General features: G+C 33.2%; 3 protein-coding genes across 3 annotated transcripts; 1 reads left to right on the forward strand and 2 right to left on the reverse strand.

Moving 5' to 3' along the window:
• LOC109360723 (probable U3 small nucleolar RNA-associated protein 7) lies at nt 649-7,281 on the forward strand. The gene is made up of 8 exons (XM_019605791.1): nt 649-816; nt 1,352-1,417; nt 1,507-1,596; nt 2,613-2,745; nt 4,149-4,267; nt 4,562-4,629; nt 5,420-5,468; nt 6,005-7,281. Exons 1-8 carry the CDS (start codon nt 760-762, stop codon nt 7,031-7,033), a joined length of 1,611 nt encoding a protein of 536 aa, XP_019461336.1. The 5' UTR covers nt 649-759; the 3' UTR covers nt 7,034-7,281.
• LOC109360724 (3-phosphoinositide-dependent protein kinase 2-like) lies at nt 8,635-17,167 on the reverse strand. Its single transcript, XM_019605792.1, has 11 exons — nt 16,618-17,167; nt 15,409-15,589; nt 15,195-15,247; nt 12,962-13,063; nt 12,778-12,886; nt 12,613-12,691; nt 12,222-12,387; nt 11,007-11,141; nt 10,753-10,877; nt 9,858-10,080; nt 8,635-8,865 (listed from the first exon to the last, which is right to left on the reverse strand). The coding sequence occupies exons 1-11, from the start codon at nt 16,798-16,800 to the stop codon at nt 8,782-8,784; spliced, it is 1,440 nt and encodes a 479-aa protein (XP_019461337.1). The 5' UTR covers nt 16,801-17,167; the 3' UTR covers nt 8,635-8,781.
• Nucleotides 20,014-24,479, reverse strand: LOC109361123 (glycosyltransferase family protein 64 protein C5-like). The gene is made up of 4 exons (XM_019606447.1): nt 23,953-24,479; nt 23,357-23,479; nt 22,157-22,324; nt 20,014-22,006 (listed from the first exon to the last, which is right to left on the reverse strand). Exons 1-4 carry the CDS (start codon nt 24,283-24,285, stop codon nt 20,321-20,323), a joined length of 2,310 nt encoding a protein of 769 aa, XP_019461992.1. The 5' UTR covers nt 24,286-24,479; the 3' UTR covers nt 20,014-20,320.

Genomic DNA, 25,714 nt, shown 5'->3' on the forward strand with positions numbered 1-25,714 from the left:
TGTCTCTGAGGTCATGGGTTCGAGTCGTAAAAAGCTCCAAATTGTGAGAAATAAAATACTAGAGAGAATATTTAGGTTTGTAGGTGGCATGCTTAGTGTATTCATGAGTCTCGAAGGTCGCATGTCAGGACGTGGTGTTACAAATAACAATAAAAAATAAAAAAGAAAAAAAAAAGTGAAACAAAATAGAATAGGAACTAAACAACTTTTTGTATTATGGATAGATACAGTGCTCTATCCTATTTTCTTCTGTTCTTTTATTTTCGTAATTTAAGATTGTATAAATGTAAAACCAATTTAAATAATAGTTGAATTTTAAGGAGTAATTAGGAAAAAAAATAGTTTACAATATTTACTTACAAAATACATTTTAAAGAGATTTTATGAACTTTTCTCTTACTTTAATATACATTAGTATTTTTACCCTTATGGTACAAGCGACATTAATTATTTTACCATTTTCTATTTATAAATATTAGTTATTGATTGGAACTTTTTAGGGTTTCACAACGGCTACTCATAATATTATTTTTAAGGCGGAGGTGCCATTTTGCAATTTACATAACTTTATGGACTACTAAATAAATTGCAAATAAGCACCCATTTAAGGGTACTTTGGCATAGTCCGAAGACATAAAACCCCTCTTAACCCCGCCGCAGCATTTATCCTCTCCTTCTTTTGCTCATTCTCTTTCTTTCTCCCTCCGCCGCCATCTCTGTCGTATCTAATCTCCGCCGCCACCAACTTCACCGGAAAAGATGGATGAGAATCATGAGAATGACGCCCTTACAAACCCCAAACCTTCCACTGAACACGTTAGTTACTTCTATTTACTGTTTCCTTTAACTTTTTAGAGTCACTCAACTTAGGGTAACACAATCACTAATTGATGAAATATATGTTATTATAACATGAACAAGTTTATATTGTTGCACTTTTGAACTCAAAATCAGAAAAAGAGGATTTTTCATTGTTCCTATCAAATATTGTGATTATCACGTTAGATAGTTGCATTGTTTTAATATTCTAGCATGGTTTTATTTCAATCTATTGAAGATGGAGTTTACATGATATGAATGCTAAGGTAGTGTTTGATAGGAGTGTTAGAATGTGATGGGACGAAAATTTAGTTTTGAAGTGTTTTATTCTATGTTTTGTCTATTTTAAAAATATAACAGAACAAGGTATGGGGGTTAACAATGGGGTTTTGGTTCACACTGAAAAAGGGGTGGAACCGAAGAGAATAGAACAGCTTATGTTCTGTCCACCTGCCAAACACTACTGCGTTGTCTTGTATCTCTCTGTGATGTTTTGAGTTTCTGATGTTCAATATATTATGTTGCTTTGCAGGACATTGCTGATGAGCTAAATTTGAAAATGAAGAAGTATCTCAGAGGAAAAGTTAATGATTTGGGGGTATAAAGCAGTCAACTCTCTATAGGTCGAGACATTGGAACTTGATAATGTTTTTCTTTTAATCTTAAATAGGACACCTTAATTTGCAGGCTTTGAAAGATAAAAAGCTCAGGACTCAACTGACTATCAGAGAAGAATTATATGGAAAATCGGCGAAAGCTGCTGCCAAGGCCGAGAAGGTTAGTTATTATTCCTAATGTGGTTTTTCAATTTCATTACTTGAATTAATCCTTTGTTTTGTTGTTGTTGTTGTTGTTTATGTTAATCTTTTCATGGGTGGGATCACAATCTAAGCTTAAGTAATTGATGTGGTTTGGTTGATTGCATTTTTGAATTAGAGCTATGGTCCTTAATTGGCACTGTCGTGAGGTTATGTAATTAATTTGAAGGTTAAACCCTTCAACATTTGACTGTTTTAGTTCATGTTGGGTTATCTTTGAGCTTAGTCATATCAAGTTTTTGCTGGTCTAGCTTTCAAAATTGGCATGAAAATAAGTTTGCAAGACCTGACTTGCTTGTTTGAAATATGAAACTCATTTAGTTTTAATAGAAAATTACACAAACACATCCACAAACTAAACTATTAGGTTGTGGTCAACGTGTATGTTTTGTAGTCAAAATTCTTTTCCTACTTTTATTTATGTAATTTTAAGCATGATTTTGATTTTGCACATAAGACTATTTATTTATAATCTTTCACAGGGGTTTAGTTTATCTGAATATTAGGTATGATCAACTTGGAAACTTCAAAATCTACTTGATGGACAACTGTTACACGTTTTCTTTTATTTAATCTTGTATCAATTATTGTTGTGACTTAGGAATCGTCTTTTGGCATTTGCCAAGTCGTTCACAACCCATGCTTACAAAATTATTAATTTTTTAGTAGCATGCTACATTGCTGAGTTTATGTTGATACTTTGAAAACCCTTCATGATAACGTAATTACCATATTCTGTATTGATTTTAATTACTTTTTAGGCTAAATGTGTGCTGAAAGTTGAGAGGTAATTAAATTAGTCCATTGTATTTTACAATTGTGGATGGTAGTGAAATATGTAAAATGGAAAAAAAGCAACTTAAGTTTTATCCTGCATGATTTGTTTAGTCGTTGATTTTAGTTGTTAACAGGTTTATTGATAGTTACATGTTTTGAACTACCCATGTTCCCACCTTTATAATTTTCACTATGCAGTGGCTTATGCCTAGTGAGGGAGGTTATCTAGAGCCTGAAGGCATAGAGAAGACATGGAGGATTAAACAAGATGCAATAGCTCGTGAAGTAGATATCAGAAGCTCAAGGAACCAATACGATATTGTATTACCAGGTACTTTTAACTGATTGCTTGTTATTTGTATTTTAGCTTTTTAGGTTAAGTCAGAGCTATGTCTCTGCTGTAACTTGTAATGTTAGTAATGAATTTTACATTTTTTATAAATATTTTGGTTTTGATGCACTATGCAGCTTCTCGTGTATCATTATCACTAGTTATTGCAAATAGAAATTGCTTGATATACATTTCGGAGAGGTGTAGTATCAAATATGAAGGATAACTAGAAACTGAATTAAACTTTATTTCCTTATTTTTCATCATTGGCGGTTGAAGCATGGTTGTTAGTTTTACCTTTTCCTTTTCTTGATACAGTGGAGATTCTAAATAGTACCTTAGTGTGAGAACATGAGGATGAATGATATAGGGGGGGGGGTATGTTTTCTGTTTTGCAGTTAGATTTGTCTGCTTGTATATAAGCAGTGATTCATTGGGGCTTCAATTAGTGAAAGTGAGTTGGTCTATGTGAAGGTGTTTGTGCATGTGATGGGGTAGATTTCAGGTCTCATGTTTTTTGAGGTTCTGTTGGGAGCTTATTCATTCATGAGCCTTAAAGCATTCATTAGTGTGGCAAGAAGCATGTAATCCATATTTAATCTTGAGCCTCAGCGCAACGGTTAGGTTGTTTGCTTTATGACTTGGACGTCATGGGTTCAAATCCTGGAAACAACATTTCCTGTTGTGAGGGTAAGACTACATACATCTAACCTCCTCATACCCAACTACGTGGGAGCCTCATGGACTGACTGCCCTTTTTTGTTGAATGGGTAAATCTACATATAGTTGATTTTTATAACTATGAATTATTGGAACATTGTGTGAGAAGCATGATGTATGAAGTTCATTTTCCTTTTTTGTTCTCATCTTATGGAATATCCAAGTTATTTGGCTGGAAAGCCTAACCATTGGTCCCGGGGTGAGATAGACCTTTTAAAAACAGTTCAAGCGCACTTGAAATTGGAAATAAATCTGACTTGCATATAATTGCTTGTATCCAAGATAGCAAATGATCTACTCTGAAGGTTCTACGCTCTTGTTAGTCTTATATCCTGACCTGCCAAGTCCTCAAATAAGATGCTTTTACTCTCTAGCTCTTGCATTTTATATTAACTATTATGATTTAAGATGACTTCAATTTCATTTGAAGTTATTAAAGTATGGTGCTGTATAAGAACATGAATGTTTACTTAATCTTGTAATTCTAGTTGTAATTCCTTAATAAAAAATAACATTCCTTTCTTTAGGCTTTGTCCTTGTAACAATTGGTACAAGTTTGATTTGCATATCCTCATTTGTTATATTATATTCCACTGTATAATGGGGCACATAATTTTGACTGGAAACACTTTTGTTATTTTCTTGGCCTGCCATTTATTTTTTCTTTGCATTCATATTTGCAGATCTTGGTCCATACACCCTGGATTTTACTTCAAGTGGCCGGTATATGGCTATTGGTGGTCGTAAGGGTCATCTGGGAATTGTGGACATGATTAATCTGAGCCTAGTCAGAGAGCTTCAGGTATGTTCAGTCACAGTTGAACTCGCTCTGTGTGGTTTTGCTAACTAAAACTTTCTTAACATTGTTTTATGTTTTAAAAAATGTTTGGTTATATCTTCTTAACTGGGGATGTTCATCTTGGCATCTTTAGATAGACCATGGAGAGTATTTTGAAGTACTGCTACTATTCGTTTTCAATGGACGCATGAAAACTTTATATCTCATGCTAACAGACAAATGGTTACATATTTACTTTAAATTATATGGATACTGTTGAATTTTCCCAAAGTTATTCTTGATTTTTTATTTTCTCAGGTAAGAGAAACAGTGCGTGATGTGGTATTCTTGCATAATGAGCTCTTTTTTGCGGCTGCCCAGAAAAAGTAATTTATTCTCTTTGTTTGTATTGAACGGCTTACTCTTAAATTTTATGGCTCTCTGCATAATGAATCTATACAATGTTAACAAAACTACATGTAAAAGGTGAAATAAGTGTGGTTGCGGGGGATATATTTGTAAGATTAAAAAAACGTAACAGTTTTAAAAGAATTTATTTTGGCACTGAGTGCGGGGGACCTCAGTCAATGATTATGACATGTTGCCTCTTTTCCTGCTCTTCATTTGCATTTGCATTTGGCACTTATCAGTTGTACCCCACTTTGTTCCCAAAATAGCAATTTTGCAACAATAAAGCATTATTGCTGTAGACTGGTAGTTACTTATATTTTGGCAATAATTTCTATAGTTAATGAGGACTCACTGTTATTAGACTTGTAGTTACCTATGTTTTTGGCCATAATTCTTCTAGTTAATGACGGCATGCTTTTAGGAATAAGTTGTTTTTAACCATTTGAATATCAAATGAAGTTTTAAACTCTGTTTTAGATGCCCTTGGTTTATTTTTCTTCTTCCATAATTCCATTTGCTTTCTTGATTATTTAACTTCAGAATGAAATTACAGAATTTATATTTAAGATTTTTACTTGGCTTATTTCGTGGTCGCATAATGAGCTTAATCCATTTAAACCTTGAAAGGTTATTTGTGTCTTGATATTATCATTTGGAAAAGATTATTAGAAATTCTTTTCCTGTAACAAATATTTTATCTAGTGCATTTTTGTTGAATACATACTTTGTTCATGTTATTAACTGTAGAATTTTCAAATTTGACAGGTATCTTTACATCTATAATCGTGAAGGAACAGAACTTCACTGCCTCAAGGTAGGTCTATTGCTTCTGCAATATTGTTAACTTTTAGGTCTTGTCAATATCTAGAATGTTTCTGCATATGCTGATGGCCAATTGTTCGCCTTTTCAAGCTGGTCAGTTTTTTTATATGGTGGAGTTTTACATGTCACGCTATCTGGTTGAAAATTTTCTTTCTTATCTGGTATTAATACGAAGGGCCATTAAAATTCTTAAGTGCCCAAAAAATTGATTTCAAATTGTATTAAGTCCCAATTAGTGCATCTCCCTTTCGTCAATGAGTTAGTTATGTAAACCATTATTGTCAAGGTATGCCAACTAATGGAACACAAGATGAAGGCATATGCACCATACAACGTCATTTTTTGCATTAATTTGATTCTTAAAAATAATTACAAATGTGCTACCATTTTCACATGAATGTGTGCCTTAGCTGGTTAATTTCGGCATCTTGCAAAAGGGGAACTTTTAATGGTTATTTTAGTATTGTCCCCCGAAACTATACATATGGCATGTATTCTTATGGTATTGAGTTGTTTCCTTTTGTTCAGGAACATGGTGCAGTGTTAAGGCTTCAGTTTCTGGAAAATCATTTTCTCTTGGCTTCAGTCAACAAATTTGGGCAGCTTCATTATCAGGATGTTACAATGGGTGCCATGGTTGGCAATTTTCGAACTGGCTTAGGACGTACGAATGTGATGCAAGTGAACCCCTTTAATGGGGTTGTTGGTCTGGGTCACTCAAGTGGTACAGTTACAATGTGGAAGCCAACCAGTTCTGCTCCTCTTGTCAAGATGCTATGTCATCGTGGACCTGTTTCAGCGCTGGCATTTCACTCAAATGGCCAATTAATGGCCACAGCCGGGCAAGATAAAAAAGTTAAAATTTGGGACTTGAGGAAATTTGAGGTTCTTCAGACATTACCCGGCCATGCAAGTAGTTTGGATTTCAGTCAAAAAGGCTTGCTTGCTTGCAGTAACGGTTCATTTATACAGGTTCTGAGTGATGCTTCTGGTACACACAACTATTCTAAGTATATGACTCATTCCATGGTGAAAGGATACCAAATAGGAAAATTAGCGTTTCGACCATACGAAGATGTTTTAGGCATAGGGCATTCCCAGGGATGGTCTAGTATTCTTATCCCAGGAGCTGGAGAACCCAACTTTGACTCATGGGTTGCAAATCCATTTGAAACATCTAAACAAAGAAGAGAAAAGGAAATAAGGTCTCTTCTTGATAAGCTTCCACCAGAGACTATCATGCTGGATCCGAGCAAGATCGGGACAGTGCAAACAACTAAAAAGGAGAAGAAAACAAAACAAGAGAGAGAATCTGAGATGGAAGCTGCTGTTGAAGATGTTAAGGGCAGAAAAATGAAGAACAAAACAAAAGGAAGAAATAAGCCAGGAAGAGTGGCACACAAAAAGCAGGAGGCACTTGCTAAAGTGAAGAGGCCTTACATAGAGCAGAAAGTTCAAGAGGAAGAAAACGTATCAAACAAGAAGCAGAAAACTAGTGAGGGAGTTGAACTACCAAAATCATTACAGAGATTTGCTCGAAAAAAGGCCTCGTCATGATTTAACTGTGAAATGAAGTCACATTATGCTTCTTTCCCCTGCTTCTTCATATCTGTGTTTGTTATACCTTTGATATATGTCTCCAAAGCCTTTGTTATTCGCTGCATTTCGGGTAAAGATGCAGGAATTTTTGTCTTGGATTCCTCTGTTTAGTTATGTTTTGTTTTATTTTATTTCAAGTATCATGCTTAATTGTCATCTAAAATTTAGGAAAAATCTATTATTTCATTGACAATGGCATATTTATATAGAATTCTTCCAACTTTTCAGATTGAAATATATTACAAGCTTTTTCAATGTAAATATACAAATAGCTATATCATTAATGTACTTCTTTACTGTAGCAACCTTAAGAATTGTAAGGCTTGCTGGTATTAGTGTATGCATGCAACTTTAGAAGAAGCCAATGAAATATACAAGGGTCAATGAAAAATTTATTGATCCGAAATTTAAAATCTTCAAATAATAGATTTAGCTTTTCAATTTTTGCCCTTATATTTTTTAGAGTTTTGCCTCTATTAATTAAAAAAATGATTAATCTGGTAGTTAAACAAGGACATTTTAGATTCATCTACTTTGAAAAAAATTCTTTTAATTATGTCAGCATATTAAACTGTCAATTCCAATCTGAAAGATTGTTTGGTTTTGAAGGTAACTACTGTAAGAGTATTTTTGATAAAATAGTTAGGCCTTATTTGATGAATATTCCTTTTTGATGATTTGTAGGAAAATGAAACAGATCTGACATAGCAGTTTAACACAAAAATTATAGTAAAAGTTCATGTTGATTTCTAAGCCAACCAGTTCCGCTCCTCTTGATTTCTAAGAATTTTCAGTGAAGCAACCTGCATGTCCTAAAAGGCTACCAATTGGTGTTGACACATGTGGTTAAACCTTTGATACATCATTATGATTTATGTTCAATTCTTTGGTTTCCCTTATTGCTACTTGACATGTAAATGTAAATTTCAATATAAATCCTCATTCAGATTGGGGTATTTCCTGACATTACATGAAACAGGTCTTCCCCTAATTGAGACCTTTTTCACCAAAAAAGGACTAAAAGGCTAAACCTGTATAGAGCTGCACATAATACCTATACTATTTTCACTTTCCCAAGGGCCAAATCAACCTTTCATATTGAATATTTAGGATGGCTTCACCTTCTAACCATTGGCTGAAGCAACAAGAAGCTGATTAATTTAAGAGTGCAATATCTATACATTGTCAGTGTAAAGATTTATACACAATCATTACACCATCCACCATTAATTTGGAGTGATTTTTTTAAGAATTAATAATAATTAATATAAATGGTGGATGATACAAACAATGTATAAAACTCATACACTATAGAGCATATACCCTTTTCTCTTAATTCAATGTGTCATACATACACCATGATAACCAAAATTGTTAGAATTTTCTAACTCATGACATATTATATATGAAAAATAACCTTAACATTTTGCTTTAAAAATATTGATTCCAACCCCCAACAAAACCTACAATAAGAATTTCTGCATTTTAGCACCACCCAATTGAAGCACAAAAGAGGATGGAAAACTCAGCATAAACTCAACTAGCTGTGGAGAGCAATCAGCTTCAACCAGCTTCAGAGATGCTAAATCAGAAAATTCATTTTGTTTTAATGAATAATTGATTGTTGGGCAGTAAAGTGCTGTCTCCTTTGTTGCTGAACAATATGAAGATATGTAAAAGATTATGTTCTCACAGCCAAAATGGATTCACCGGTTTTGAAGTCCTTCAATTGCATTTTTCCACTGCCATGCTCTTTGCTTTGCATCCTCAAATGACATTACCTTTTTAGGCTGCATCATTATATTTAACAAGAATAATGTGAAGGAAATTACATAAAATAGCATTATGACGTAAAATTAATATGAAAAGAGGGAAACAACATTGCAAGTTTGGGGAAATCATTCCATAGCTCTTAGCAAGGATGTAAAACTTAAGAGCTTAGGTAAACTCGTGGAACCGTACTATAATCGAATCATAAACTTTATTGTAAATTCACAACTCTTGCAAGGGATACATTACATACTTTAAAAATATCATTAGATAATATATCTTGGTCACCAAACATAATGAAATAGCAAATTCATTAGAAAATTCAATTCCTAGATGAAGTAAAAACATATGTCAATACTAAATACATGGTTCAATTGTTATTCCTATAGTTAACAAGCAGTACAAATAATGATGAAATATAAATCTAACACCATAAACACAATACATATTTAGAGCAAAGGCAATCAAACTTAAGCTCACAAGAACTCTGCATTTTGTAGCTAAATGTGTAAATTTAGACTCATAAGCCTGCTACTTCCTAGTAAAACCGAGAGTCGATTTTCTCAGAGTTCAATTGAACTCGTACAAGTGACATAAGTAGAGTTTACACATGTATTCACTCATTTTTGTAACCTGGGACCATAAACTCGCAGGAGTTTAAGAAATAGCTCAAGAGTTTGACAACCTTGGCCCCTAGGTCATGCTGTTAGCTCAAGCATTAAGGAATAGTGCAGAAAATTTTAGTCGACATCATATTATGTCGATAAGTAGAAAAATGGATACATGCTTATATTATGATCTCCATAAATACTAATAACACACTACATTCAATAAGACTAAAACCAAATTCCAGCCCTGGATGACAATGAATAGCATTATGGTACAAGCTAGACTCGTACACGATTTTGATGTTTCAACCATTAGCATGAACACCTTGGTGTCCAATTTTAAACCCTCATACTGTTCTTTATATTTAAAAATAACATTAATTGTATAACGAGATCGGACTTACTGTGCTAATCTTGAAATGTGATGGACTAGTCACTTGGATGTTTAAATCATTTGGATTGTCAGACCATATTATATCTCCCTTCCCAGTTAGCTTTGATGGATCCACGTAGATTAACTTCGGTTTGTTGGTAAGGATGAGTTGCACCTTCTTGCTTGTTAGTTTCCGCAATTTCTTCATTGTAGAGATCATAAGAATAGATTCCCCAGGATCCAAAAATTGTTGCCTGTCAAATGAGTATAACTTCTTAACTTGTAAGTTATAAATTGCTAAGCCAGGTAGACAAGAGTTAACAGTGCAGAAGAGCCTTTTTTTCTTAACCGTTTTTGAATAATTTTTTTTGAAGTTTTAACCCACATTATTTCTCTGCCTGTGTAGGACTGAACTTATATTAATCTTTAAAAGGTAGGAATGATGGCATAGGTGATGCAATTTAAATACTAACTGGGAGACATCATAAGAGAATATAGATGAACATGTAAGTATTAACATAATTCGACGGATGAGTTCTATTGTTATGATTATTATTTGGATAAAATAATCAATATAGTTTTTGCCCCATTAATGTACCCCCAAAAAAAACATAAGATCATTTTCTGTGATGTGGAAAGCTTTAGAAGCATGTAAAACATGATATAAAGGATATCATACAACATTTAGTTAAACAATTAAGAATGTAAACCATGATATAAAGCAATCTCCTTTTGACACATATTTTGAACTTTCTTTTATTTGAGTTTATGTTAACATTTAAGTCTTATAAAGTGACATGATCAACAGAGGATTAGTAGTCTCCGTAAACTAATTACTTTAAACGTGGAAACATACACCAATTTCTTGTTACTGAAATATGATTGGATTCAAAATCACACAGACAAACAGGAAGGCTTGTGTATACCATTTTGAATCAAATGAGTCGATTGAAGCTAGCCTGGATATGTGCCCCGTCTCCTCAGAACTCTCCCCTATGTGAGAGGGATTCCACGATGACTCGTGAGCATCATCACGCTCAGGTGACGGAGTCTGAAAGTGAAAATTAGATGACAGTTAGAAATGTCATGTTCATCAACAGACAAAGTGGAGAAGAAATGAAGATCCGTTTCCTTATTCTTGATAAATAACATTTCAAAGATCAATGTAAGGTAGTCATACCCCAGGTTCCAGAGCAAGTTTCGGGGGAGTTTGTGCCCTTAAGTTGTTCCAGTCAACCCCCTTGAAATATGGATGTCTTTTCAAGGCATCATAACCACCAGCTCCTGCACCTAGTCTTCTGCTGGGGTCCGGATCCTGCATCATAATTGCATAGCTAATTGGAATTATAACTTCACAAATTAATAAGCCATAGATTTGAAACTTTGAAGCAAGTTAAAAACAAATTCTAACATACTTAGTAACATGTACCATGAAGGATGAACTATATACTAGTTACAGTATGATCATTTATGTACATTTTCCAAGTTTATCAACTATAATGCATTATTATGATATCTTGATAAGCTTGTTAGATATCTATTTAATATGTGACGCCTTTCCGATTTCCATGTAACATTTTCTTTCTGAAGAAAAAAGTGTTCACCGGTCTAAATAAACACATTTACATACATATCTATCTATATATGATATAAACATTTTTATCTATTATCTAATAATCTAAACCTACCTTCTTACTTCGCATTATCATCACTACATCATTATTCTCTTTTTAAAGTACTACACCATTACTCAAATTGCGAAGGCAGCATCATGTTTACATATGCTTCACACAACACCCCCACCTCACCTCTCCAGGAAAGAACACCAGGACATTCTCTAGCAGAATCTATCACTCTAAGGCTAGATTGCAGGATTGCAGCGGAAACGCGGAATGAATGGCAGTGAAAAAACTATGAAAATGTCCTAAGCTTGACTACCAATAGAAATCAATGGGTACTAGTGATGACTGTACAAAATAAATTATGCTGGTTGTAAAATGGCTCAAAAACTGAACAATGTTATCAAAGTTTCAAAACCTTTATCTGCAGTCACCAGTTTCCCCTTTAATTTTCCAGAATTATGAGGCTAACCCCTTCAGATGAATGAATTTGACTATTGTTGCCTCCAAATCAACATAAAAAATAAATAAATCTTTCAAACTTATGTTTTCACAATATCATCCTGTCTCAAGGAACTGTCATACATGAATGCCATAAATGAAACACTTCAACCTCGACTTTACCCTGCTTTATGCTTTTAGTTTATTAATTTAAAGAGTATCAGTGATTGCAAAAAACAGGAAGTGTGAATTATTAAAAGTGCAAATTTGTATAAAAAACTGGAGTAAGCATAGGGATGCTGGGATTTCCGCAAGTAAAGGAATAAAATACTAACCAATAGTCTGTCAATAAGGTCTCTTGCTTCATCAGAAAAGTAATCTGGAAATCGAATATCTCTTGCTATAATTCTTTGGAAAATAAGCCATTCACTTGCATCTTTAAAAGGGGAAGTTCCAGAAAGCATTTGATACAATGTGCATCCAAGTGCCCAGAGGTCATTTCTGTGGTAATATAGCGAAGGATGTAAAAAAGAAAGGTTTTTATATCGGGAGCCAGCATGGAATAAAAGCAATGAAGAAACTCTGCATGAGAAACTTTTGACATCTCGGCTGTCGAGAATAATCCACGATATAGGAAAAAATAGTGAACTAAGGTAAAACATGATCTACATACACAGAAACATAATAAGAAATAATATTATGACAACAACATAAATATGTCCCTACCCAAAAGTGGCTGGAGAGGAATTAAGAACCTCCGGAGGGACGTAAGCAGCTGTTCCCACAAAAGTGCAGGCTTTATCATCTAGGAATACAAGGAAAAGAATAAAAACAATACACAAGAATAATTATAAACATAACGACGCAGCTTCCTCATTACTCCTATTTCACCTGATGCTGCATTTGGAAGGACAGTGATTTGGCTATCCTGCATAGGCTTCACACTCCCAAAATCGGCTACTTTAATATGTCCTTCCATTGTAAGCAATAAGTTCTCTGGCTGCATTTAAGAAATTTAATATTCACAGATGGCCATATATGACAGAGTTGCAGTATAATCATGCACCAGAACTACCTTTATATCACGATGTATCAATCCCAAATGATGTATGTATTCGACAGCATCCACAACTTCAGCTGCATAGAATCGTGCCTCAGCCTCTGTTAGACGACCTTTCTGCATGCAAGAAATCAGAAACCTAGCTAGTAGATATCATGCAGTAACAAGCATAAAGATACTATCCTAAGTGTTTACAACTACCAAATTCCAAACATTATTAAAAATACAATTATTTCTCTAAAGAGGCCAATGGTTGGTGTCCGCGCATTTGGATGCAAACCATAATTACTTTTAATGACTTAATGCCGCAAAGAGGACAGATTCCTAAAACAAAGTCATAAAATTTGTGATTATATTATGCAATAATAGTGTTATTTATAGACTTCGCTGCTTCAGAGAATGTCTGAGTTTTATAAAACAGTAACATAAATTGGCGTCAATGGAATTTGGGGCAGGAGTTACAAGCATAGTAGTTAAGATCGTGATTTAACTCGTAGGATTGGTAAATCTTATGAGTTTTCAAGAGCTAGCGAGTCGCATGCCCACTCTGAATGCGATCAGAGAAGATCGTAGGATCATAAAATTGTTGTCTCAGTGTGATTTTTTGTTTTATGGCAAAAACCCTAAAATGCAAAATCCTCATCTTCTAAACCCATATAGAAGGGGAAACCCATGGCCCAAAATCTTTTGACCCCGCTAAAATTCTTCTAAACCCTAAATTGCAAAATAACAAACATATCATAACCAAAATAGAAGTAGAAGCTACAACCACAACCAAAAACTCCCAAGACTTCATTTTCAAATTTCCTTATTATCATCTTCAACATATTTGTTTTTCTTATTCTCTCTAAAGTGATGTTCTTTCTCTCTTTTATGTTGTAATGGGTAATGGGAGAAAAATGACACTCGTGTTGCCTTTGTTATCTTCTCTCTTTTTTTTATGTGCTTTTGTTATGTTACGCTTTTGATAAATTTTGCTTTTGCTTTATACATGCCACTGTCGGGACTCAAATTGACTATGTTTCCACATAAAACACGGTGTAGCTACATGATATTTCCACATACATATTATATTATATATAATATATATAATATGGTTGTAATATAATATGAGAGGTTCATACTTGTTGGTGTTTTTTGCTATCAAACACTATAGTTTATTGTATGTATATATTTTGATGTTGAAATTTTAAGTTTTAAAGCTGATGTTTTTATTATTTTGTGTAGATGTATGTCTAAAAAAAATCAAAATTTGATAGGATATTATGATTCGTGTTACGATCACACGTTTTACATTTTCATCTTCTAATTTTATGTAAGATCTCGATCTTGTCAACTATGGTTACAAGGATGAAGACAGATACCCACTCTAAAATTCCTAAATTTGAGTCAAATATTCACACTTTTAAAAATTGAAGAGATAACAAACCAAACAAGGATTGGAGATTGAAAAAAAATATTGAATGATAAAAGATTGAAATCAAGTTTGATTTATTGGCTGCAAAGAGGGAACCAAATGATAGAGGAGAAACAAAAATATGTGAAAATTTCATGCTGCAAGATCATAAATTTTCAACCTATAAAGATATGTCATGAGAGTAAGCGTTAGCACAATGGTAAGGTCGTTTTCCTTGTGATCTGGAGTCTAGAGGTTATGGGTTCAAATCCTGAAAATAGTCTCTTCGCTTACGAGGGTAAGGCTACATACATCAACCCTCCCCAGACCCCATTAGGTGGAGCCCCGTGCATTGAGCTACCCCTTAAAGATGTACCATCTCTAATAGTCATAGTGTTAAACTATTGTTAATTTTAAGGTTGGAAGGAATATCCTGTTTACAGATCTAGAATGGGGATTAGTCCATCTGGTCAAATGGGGGGTAAATTTTAGGCAAACAAAATTAGTGTAAAATAAGGAAATCTCAAGGAGGCAAGTGTAGTTTATTTACCCTTCATCTAATGTGTATGCTTATGTGTATACAATGAATTAATCAAAAAGATAATACTAATTTATAAACACTTTCTGATCCAGTTTATAATTCATCTCTTTGGAAAATTATAAAGAGCATTACAAACCAAAGCAAATATTTGTTCTGTAGTATTTTTAAGTAATACTAAGACCTAACATAGGATTAAACATGGGTCCTTCTAGGCGAAGACACTGTTGGTGCATGCTATAAAATTTTATCACAACAAATTAGTTATACTCAATATATAAGAACACATGCCTTGAAGTTTTATGTTAGCTTACCCTGGTTATTTGATCAAAAAGTTCTCCACCTTCACAAGATTCAAGTGCCATGTCTTCTCCAATGTAAAAGGAACACAAGAAAGAAAGATACAAATGTCAAATAAGATAGAGTAATTTGGGAAACAAGGGGAATGAAAAGAAAACTCAGAATCATGCAGAAAGGAGTAGACAGGAAAAGCCATTATATAGAGAAAATACACCAAGGAATACTTACACAGAGAAAATGTGTCTTGAAATGTGAAATATAGCTGCACGATGCCAGGATGATCCAATTGATCAAGCACAATGCGTTCCAACTTCACATAAGCGGTTTTATTCTCTTTGGTAATGAACTTTTTGTCCATGATCTTCAGCGCATACACAGTTCTCGTGTCCTTCTTCTTTGCCCTCACAACCTTAAAATATAACAAGAAACACATTTAATTATAATTGACAAGTAAATCCACTCAGTCTGAAACTACTTCCCAGCAGATTATCCAAAAAATTTGTGTTGAAGTGCTACAAAATTACAACGAATATATCCGGATTTTTGTGTGCACAACCAGCCAAAATGTTGGGCAAAGAAGAGAAATAAATCATAAATTAAGTAAGCAAGATAGTAGAAAGAGGGATTACAAGTGGAAAAGCTACAGAGGCAGAGGAGATGATCATATTTACCTAAAAGTTCATAATAGCTTCCTTTGACACCAAAAACATTGGAAACCCTATATTCTTTGCAGATTATATACTCAAACTCTAGAAAGTTAAGTGTCACAAAAGGTTGAAAGAATAAGACAGTTTCTTTTATCTAAACAACAACTGTTGATGCAATTTAGATATCATAGCAGTAAGCATGAGAAACCAACAGAAATGGGGGCAAATCAGCTGACAAATAGAAACAAGGAAGCTGTTTACCACAAAAGCGAACCAAAAAATATGTACTCGGTAATATGTCTCATATCCAATGCTGTTTATATAAGTGAACACTTATGGCAAACCACATGCAGGGCGAAATTCCTCGAAAATTAGAAAAGGAGAACCCTTTGTGCAAAAGCAGTAAGTTGTCACCTAATAAACTAGAAGGAAATATATCGTACTGATTTCATGCACTAATAGTTTCAGATAACTTCTATCTGGATAAAACCCATACATCCAGTCATTAGATTTATTGCTTCAGTTCAACCTCATTTTTTACAGGCTACAACTTGTTTTACAACCAGTTCTGCAACTTATGTACTATTTACTTCAAAAGTAATCTTTAGGCTTCATTTGTTTTGGTAATCAACAAACAATGTAACTAAGCTGAATAGATTATATGTATTTATATAACAAAAATACAATGCCAACATCATGCATAGGATTCATGCCTCCATCAAATTCAAAGCATTGCATAATAGAACACATAAAATTAAAAAGCAAACCAATAGCAACAAAAATCACAAACCTTAGAATAAGAGCCAACACCATAGATCTTGCCCAATTCAAAGTCCTGAATAGAGTAATTCTCCTGAGGAGCCCTAAAAGCAAAGCTCTTCAATTTTTGAACAATCCCACCACCACCACCATTGGAAGAAGAATCACCCTGAATCTTCAACTTGGAATCAAAATCCCTCTCCATTTCCAACATTGCTAAAAAAACCAAACTTTCACTCTACATTTGCACCACTTTCTCTCTCTAGAGTCCTGGGGAATAGAGGTTGTTAGGGTAAAAAATAAATGAGCACCATGAAACCCTTTTGGCTGAAAAGGAAAAGGGTAAAGACAATTCTGTGATTACAATGTGAAAGTAATGAGCTTTATGTTTGTTTCAAATTTCTTTATATATAAAAAAACTAACCCTAGAGAGGGGGGAAAAAGAAAAAGGGATTGAATTGAATATGAAGAAGAGGATAAAAGGTAGCACATCACATGGGGGAAGGAATGATAATAATGATGCACTGTATCATTCATTCATTCATGCTTTTCTGTTTTCTTTTACTGTTTCTATCTTTGTAGCTATTATGCTAAATCAGGAATGAGAATACTCCTTTAATGGGAAGGGTGTTGTGTTGGATAAATAATAAGTACAAAGTTTTGTGCAATTTCATGCTTTTTTTGTCACCATCTAGTTTGAAAATGGATAAAAGATTCAAAGTAGTAATTTACAGTACACACCACAGTATGACAATTCAGGCAAAAACTTTAATTTCAGTTTAGTGGTTCCATCCAACACTGAATTTGATGGTTCCACCACTATGACCCAGTATTGGATTGGATAGTTCAATTATCCAAACTTGTAAGTTTGGTATTTTTTTTATAATTGAAGTTATGGTAAATTCACTCTCAGTCAAATAAAATTGGGCTTAATTGCATTTTTTATCTAAGCAGCATATTGACAAAGCATGTAATGACTGAAATCATTCTTAATATTATAGTACCTTTTTTATTGCAAGAGAGGGTGTCACTTAGTTAATTGCTGAAGAATAGTCATTTTCAAAATATAGAGATCAGAATGATTGTTTCTATGGACTAAAAGCTCTTTTCTATATATACAAATACAATGTTTTCAATAAATTTTGAATATATCATTTGACTATTGGTTATTTATAAATGTTTATATCAATATAAATATTAATATGGAAAGAGTTGAGGGATACATAAGAGAGAAAAAATGTATGTACTGATAGTGTAAGAGTTTTATACACTAGCAATTTATCATTCATCATTCATTTTTAATCATTATTGATTTTTTAAAAGAAAATAATGCAAATAACTAATAAATAATGTATAAACTATGTATAAATCTTATGACGATGCATAAATATTATAATGTAGAATATTATATTCTATCTACAATGGGATATTTTATTAGCACACCCTCCATCGTTAATATGTAAATGGTTATATGGGTGATATTTTAAAAAAATCTAATCATCAAAACGACTTGCGCATTGGCAATATTAAAATTTCTTAAATTCGTAGTATATTATTCACTATAATAATCAATGTCTTTTAAAAATAATATACATAAATGATAAATAAAAAAATTTCATAACCAATACAGTGTCTATTAAATTCATCTATCAATCACAGAAATTCTCATTTTAATAAACATTAGTCTAAGCATGTTTTGCAGTTTAGTTAATAAAATTAATGACATAAAGTGTGAGTATTTGGATCTTCACCGATTTATATTTAATTAGTAAACCATTGGTTAAATTGTTATATCATCATACAAATATCTTAATCAGTTTAATTACTGATATGATATTAATAGTACTAATTACAATGGAGTGAAGACAGAAAATAAGATTTTTTTGTAAAGGGTATAATTCAATCATTTCCTACTAAAAATGGGTTGTAAATCTTGAAGAAGTTGAAATCATTATGGCTGTTGTCATATTTTTTTTGAGAATAAAGGAGCTAACAAAACTTCCATGACATCCTGCATAGGAAAGATTTCAAAATTCCAACACAAAGAGCTTTGGCTTGTGTTGCAAGAAAATCTGCATCACACTCTATAAAGTAACATGTGAGCTAGTTTGACTTCACATGTCATGTAATTCATAATATATTAGTATTAATCACCATTTCCCCTTCTCGTTAGTATTTATTTTCTTTCATTATTTGTACGTGTGAGAGTTAAATCCAAGAAGGACTCATATCATATTTTTCCAAGATTTGGAAAATTTACAATTTTGATGTCATGGATTCAAAATGAAAGATCTACAAAAGCTTTCATTATTAATTTTTGTTGTTGAATTTTTTCCATAATACTAGGTTGTCCACGTTTAATAACTTGTTGAAGCTTTTTGGATGTAGGGGATGTATTGGTTCATGTATGGAGATGGTTTGATATTTAATCACAAATTTGATTTGCAAACTTTAACTTTGAAAATGAAGATGACACTGAAAACTTCATCAAAAAGCCAAGGGATAGGACTAATGTGACTAACAAAAGGAATCCATGAGTCCATTTATTTTACCACCAATATATCATTATACCATCGTTTAACTCATGTAGCTAATCCAATCTCAAAAACCAAATTACAACCATCAAATATTTAACTTAGAAAAAAATATGTATACACTTACAATATATGAGTTTTATACACAATCATTATATCATTTACCATTCATATTTAATTATTATTAACTCTTCAAAAAAATAATTTAAATGAATAATAAATGATATACTAACTATATAAATTTTTACTCATGCTGTCTATAGATATTACAATCTTTAACTTTATAGATAGTACTCATAATCAGGGAAAACTTAGTGTCAATTCAACTTCCACAAATGTCAAGGTTGTTTTGGCAGGAAGAGCCACAACATAGGAAGTTGCAAAAACTGACTACCAATTCAACTCAGTTTCATGATTACCATATGTCATCTTTCATATTCATTCCTTTCCTTAAACAACAAATCTTGAAATATATTTTAATATTTGGGTTGATATTGTATTAAATAGTTATAGTTTTTTTTGTTTCTCACAGGCATCTTTGCACTAGAGGTAATCCTGTCCGAGTCGGGAACATCAACGGGTACGTGGGGCTAACTCTCCCAGTGGGTATTTTTTTATCCACAAGACTCGAACATGAGACCTTGCTTAAGGGGAATCAAGCATGTACCACTTGAACCAACGCCCGTTGGTAGAGTAGTTATAGTTAGAGTTAATTCTAGTGACTTTATTTAATTAAGTTTTGTTTCTAGGTATATATAGTTTACTTTCATTGTAAACTATCATTAACTCAATTCATTTATTCAATTAAATATTCATTCAAATTCATATCTTATTCTCGCTCTTAATTCTTAATAACAAACAAGAGAGCCACCCTAACAAGCTAAGAAATAATGAATAAAGTAATCAAAATTATAAATCAAAATGTCAAGTATTGCAGGATCAAAATTACATTTACCACTATTTTCTATTAATCTCATCCCTACTTGAATCTCTCCCTATGTTTCCACCTGCACTAAACCCCTATGTTTGGAGGCATAAATTAAAAAATATAACATGAAAAATGCCTTTATAGAACCATTTTACATGTTGCAAACACTCTACTTAGATTCACAGTGGGGTGCAAAGTATATGCAATATTTTACCCACAAAAATGTTAAAATACAAAAGTTGCCCCCTCACCTCCGAAAAATAAACTACTTGCTATACATCCCAACCATCTTTTCGGCTATCGAATCCCCATTTGCGACCGGTCAAACTACCATACATCTCTGAAAATTTGATAAGGCAACTACTTCTCAATCCATAATGCACTTGCGTGTTTCGGCTAATTGCTACTCCGGAAAACTTTGAAGTGTCGATTGCCCAAGCTGGTCTCACATATTCGACAGTCCTCAATGAGCTGCTTGCATTGGCATACAAGTAATTTAAAAGAACGTCTTCACAATTAAAAAGCTTGTCAACCATTTCCCGCCCTTGCTTGCCTTCTTCGCTCCAGTACCTCTTGAATGCTAGTTGGGAATCAATAAATGCTGCACCAGTAAGAATCATATTGTACCCGTTATGCTTTCGGGCATATTTTTCTCCCCGGTACTTTAATGGGCTCCCATCAATAAGCCGAGGATAGAATCCAACGATACGATCTGGGTGCTGACGCCACACATTGAAACCACGCTCAACATCATCACATGTCATCATAATATCATCATCAAGCTCGAGGGCAGCTCGTGTCTTTATCAATGAGTCGGCCTTGAAGCGATTATTTAGAGTGTTTTTTTCCTCTACCCTAATCCTCACTGGTACTGCAGAGTCTAAATCACTTAAATTCGGAGGAACTCCCTTGTTCCACACCACAACAATCTCCCTCACAGAAGAGCACCTTGAGTAATGCTTCACATACATCTTTAAGTTCCAGAGACGAGCATCATAGGTCATTGTTAATAATGTGAACTGGGAATATTGTCCTTTTAAGGGGTAAGGTTCTTCTGAACCATTACCCCCACATATATTTTTAGCGCTAATGCACATCAATCCAACCCCAATTACAAATATGATTGTAAGAACAAATCTCCTAGCCAGAGTATTTTGGTTTATCTTACCTCGGAGAAATGTTGGGATTCTATTCAAGTGGGTGAAAACCCGTCTTACTCTTGAAGAGAATGGACTTGATTTTTCCCATGCCAATAAAGAAAAACTCATCTTCCCAGAGTTATGAATGAGCCAATTTGGAGGGATAATGCAATTCACAAATCCAAGTAACACACCCAATAAAACAATGAATATAACAGAAACTGAAACTGAGGCACACCCAAGGATGATCCGTCGGACTGAATCTCCAGAAGGAACACGATCTCCATCCATAACCCCAATCCAATCACCAGATGGCAGTTGCTGCACATCTAGGTGATGGTAACGAGCACCATTCCAAGCATTTCGACCCTTGGTGGGCTCAACAAAACCCAAAGGCACTTCAACTTCTTTGTACTCATCACTGGTAAGACTTTCTATCTTAAAGACACGCACACGTCGACCATATGTTTCGCCACAGTCTTGACCAACACGATAAAGATTCCCTTCATATAAAAATGGCCTGCCTCCATTGCGAGCTCCCAAGCTCTTGTTAATATTATAGATGGGGTTTTTCTTATGAGGTTTCCAAGGACCAAGAGGTGAATCGCTATACCAAATTTCCAACTGCCCATTTCGCTTAGTGCCAAAACCACTATTTTCAAAGCCAAAAAGCCAATACCTTCCGTTGTAATTGATGATGAAGGAATCAACAAGGGGCTTTTTCATGATGACCTTTTCTAATTTCCACAGCAAAGGAAATTTAACTGCTTTGTAGAGACGAACTTCTCCTTTTGTACTGCTCTCAGGCATCATATATATCTGTGAAGTTACAAAAGAAGAAGAAAACAAAGATTACAACTATTGTAACTTCAATAAAATTATTAATTTAGGAAGTAAATGAGGCATAATACGAGTTCATATGCATTATATTCATAACTACATATGCATGTTTTTACTTAGGAACTTTACCTGCTCATCATGCTCAAAGACATATGGAAAAGAAATATGCCAATCCTCCTTCAAGGCAATTCCCAATTGTTGCCAAGTTGCTCCCTTATCGGTACTTTTTGAAACTCCAATATCACCTTGCATGGTGATTGAATTTTTCGTCTCATAGAACAGGTATAAAATATCACCCTAAGTTGTAAACATAATATAAGTTAATAGGCTATTACTGATTATCCATATAAAAAAGCAAGAAACTTGAAAGATAGACAACCTCAGTAAGTATTAACTATTTTTTCATTAATATATCACATCATTCATGTATCCTCCACAACTATTGTCGTGCATATTCTCGTTTTTGCACAAGCAAATATTAATAGGCCTGAAATAATTATGTCTTTTCATTTGGAGAGTCTGTCTCTAAAAGCATTCAACATACAGACTCACATATCGAACTAACAACATGGAAAATTTATAATACGAACGAACACCAATAAAAACAAAAGGCTGATAAATCACAAATATGAACTGTTAAATGCAGGAAAGACTTTCTTGTCGCCTTAGTGATGTCATAATTTGTAATTAACTTAGTTTGACCGAGAAATTTTGGCAAGCAGTAGAAAATGGAAATGAATTAAGAGGAAAAAATAGAGATCATGCAATTATTCTAGAACTCGCTATAATTGGATCTATTCCTACCAATTTTTTATTAATGTGGAAAACTAGGAGGGTGAACTATTCTTTATTTTCTTATATATTTCCAAAAGAGCATCGACTTTATCGTATACTACAACGCGCACTCTACTAAAACTTGTAGGTTTTACTAATACACTACTACAATAAAATAGGACAACGATTTCTGCTACATTCACCCATGTATATAGATACAGTTGGTAGGAAATCCACTTTTCTTGTTATAGTATTTCTCATATACTACTATTATTAGATCCTTAACAACAAACAAATGATGGTTTTGTTGTACAAACACGACGTATTATGTTTAATTGGGCTCATAACATTTTATAATCATGCTTCTAACTTTAAGGTTAATGATTGATTACAAACATTGACTTTCCAAACATAAAAGTAGTTTCAAAAGGTAGGATTTCGATGGTCAGAGATGACTAGATGAAAAGAAGGAATTAAGAAACCAACAAGGATTAGCACTTTTTCTTCAAATCTGAGACACTGAGTAATGAACCAAGGATGACAAGAACATGTTACCTGAATAAAAAGAAAAGGGTCAGCAACAAAATTACTGGGGTAACCAGCATCAGAAACTGCAGCACACGTCACCACGGGATTGGCTACTGGCCAAGCAGCACTTTCATTGTTCCATACATTTGCCTGCATAGAACCAAGACCATCACATCCAAAGAACAAAACTTTTAATTCGATCCACAAAATCGAGAATCAAACTCCCAATTCAAAAAAATAACCCTTATGATGATGCTGCTTAATTGAAAATACAACAGAATAAACAAGCAAAATTTTTAAGCTCATAATTTATAATTCATAACAAGGCTTTAAAATAGAAATTTCAACATCATAATTCATAATTCCCAATAGGGATTAAATAACACTTAACTAATCACTACCACCATCAAGTTGATGATGGTGATCATCCTAAAAAGCTAATAAAACAAACAAAACACATAAAAAAAATCAATTTTATATAATTTCCCTTTTAAAAATGATAATTTTGAATATGAAACTTACACATGCATGCATGTCAACAAAAGGTCAAAAAAATTTAATAACCCCACAAAAAAAAGGACCAACCCATAAACACAAAAGGATATAGGATCAAAGAAACTTACAGTTTCAATAGGTTTTAGAGAAAAGGGGGAATCACCATAGAAAATCCCTATTGACCAAGAACCCTCATTGTCAACTTGGCAACCAAAAAGGTTAAGAGTTTTATGAACAATCGGTGAGAAAACAAGCCAACCATAAAAGGTGGCAATCGATCCAAACAAACCAAAACACCCAAAGAAAAAAACAAACCCAAAAGAGAAGAATCGGTTATAGTAGTTATGGTTCTCCAATTTCCCCTTACACCAACACTTTTGCTTCATATCACAATAGCTACAAATATTACTAACATTAGAACCACCATCGCCGCTGCTAACAATCGTCTGCCCAGAACCCATCTCTCAAAAGGGTATCCAGAAATGCTCAGAACCGCCGCTTCCAATGTCGGAAGATCTCACACCACCGTGACTGCGCCACCGCGATGTACCTCGGTCACAAGCACTTCAAAACAAGTCCTTTTTTCTGAGTTTCTCTCTCTTTTCTGTTTTTTTGTTTGTTTGTGTGGTTTTCTCTTTGTTTTCCTTATCTTTCTCTCTCTCTAAAAATGAAGTTGGAACGAGACAATATGGTAATTTGAATTATCAACTAGAACATGAACATCCTCATATCAAAAACCCTATTTATAGCACCATGTTTATTATGAGATGTTTTCTTTTAATACAAAAAACTAAATTAATGAAGAGAAAATATGAATATATATATCTATTTCCACTTAATTTGGCTCAGATTTTTTATGGATTATAATTGTGTTTGAATAAAAACACACATAAATATAGGGGAACCAAACTCTCTATAATGAAGGATTTTAGTAATGTTTATTCAGTATTCTCGATAAAAATACTCATTTTATATAATTAATAGTATTTTATCACTTTATGAATTTCTTGAAATTTTAAGATGCATGTCTTTCTAAATAAAAAACCTCATTATATTACTCATTGCAACTAAAATTACACCGGCCATAATGCTATCTTGTAATTCTTAATAAATTTTTAAAAGAGAATAAAATGTCTCCTTATTCTAGGAGATAATTTAACTCCTTAAATCTACTAAGTGGTTGACATATATTTTTCTTATAATATATTTTAAAATGAACACTTCTTAAAGGAATGGAAATAAGATAAATGTTAAACACTGAATCAATTTAAGGAGATAAGTTATTTCATCATATAAGGAGATACTTTATGAAGATAACCTAACACCCACACTTGACCTAGTAGAAACAACATAGGAATAACTTATGATATGGGTAACTTTATGATATAGGCCCAAAGTTAATAAACCCTACGTTTTTTCTTTGCATAAGTTATAAGTAATTATAATTTTCACAAATTCAACTTTTATAAATAAAATCACTCCACTAAACAACTTCACTCTACCAATAAGGTATTGGTTTAGCAGTGTAAAGTTCTACTAGATTTATAAGATAACTAAATATTAATGATTCAATTCCTAATAGTGACACTTGTTAGAAAAAACAGTCACCAACCAAAAAATGGATTATTTTTTACCTATAAGGTGAAATGATGCTCTTAGTAGTACTAAAAAACAATTTCAGTTTTCCTTATTACATTCTATTTCAAGTTATTGTATCTTATTAATTATTACATTTCATTCATGAGTTTCATCTTTTATTGATTATAATGATTATTGTATTAATTATCATAGATAATGTTGAATTAAAAGCAGTTCTCATTTAATGTGGAGAAAATGTAAAATCATTAAAAATTCATTAAGATATAACATCAATAACTAGGTATTGACTTT

Source organism: Lupinus angustifolius, chromosome LG11 (assembly GCF_001865875.1).
Source record: "Lupinus angustifolius cultivar Tanjil chromosome LG11, LupAngTanjil_v1.0, whole genome shotgun sequence".
Taxonomy (NCBI): domain Eukaryota; kingdom Viridiplantae; phylum Streptophyta; class Magnoliopsida; order Fabales; family Fabaceae; genus Lupinus; species Lupinus angustifolius.

Excerpts from the sequence above, each read along its gene's own strand:
- LOC109360723 (XM_019605791.1), top strand. The coding sequence starts at position 760 with ATGGATGAGAATCATGAGAATGACGCCCTTACAAACCCCAAACCTTCC. Across the intron at positions 2,746-4,148 it reads ATACGATATTGTATTACCAG|ATCTTGGTCCATACACCCTG; the intron begins GTACTTTTAACT and ends TCATATTTGCAG. Across the intron at positions 5,469-6,004 it reads CAGAACTTCACTGCCTCAAG|GAACATGGTGCAGTGTTAAG; the intron begins GTAGGTCTATTG and ends CCTTTTGTTCAG.
- LOC109360724 (XM_019605792.1), bottom strand. The coding sequence starts at position 16,800 with ATGTTGGAAATGGAGAGGGATTTTGATTCCAAGTTGAAGATTCAGGGT. Across the intron at positions 12,692-12,777 it reads CCTTCCAAATGCAGCATCAG|ATGATAAAGCCTGCACTTTT; the intron begins GTGAAATAGGAG and ends TTGTATTCCTAG. Across the intron at positions 10,081-10,752 it reads GACTCATTTGATTCAAAATG|GCAACAATTTTTGGATCCTG; the intron begins GTATACACAAGC and ends CTCATTTGACAG.
- LOC109361123 (XM_019606447.1), bottom strand. The coding sequence starts at position 24,285 with ATGGGTTCTGGGCAGACGATTGTTAGCAGCGGCGATGGTGGTTCTAAT. Across the intron at positions 23,480-23,952 it reads CTCTAAAACCTATTGAAACT|GCAAATGTATGGAACAATGA; the intron begins GTAAGTTTCTTT and ends GGTTCTATGCAG. Across the intron at positions 22,325-23,356 it reads ACCCTTTTCTTTTTATTCAG|GGTGATATTTTATACCTGTT; the intron begins GTAACATGTTCT and ends TTTACAACTTAG.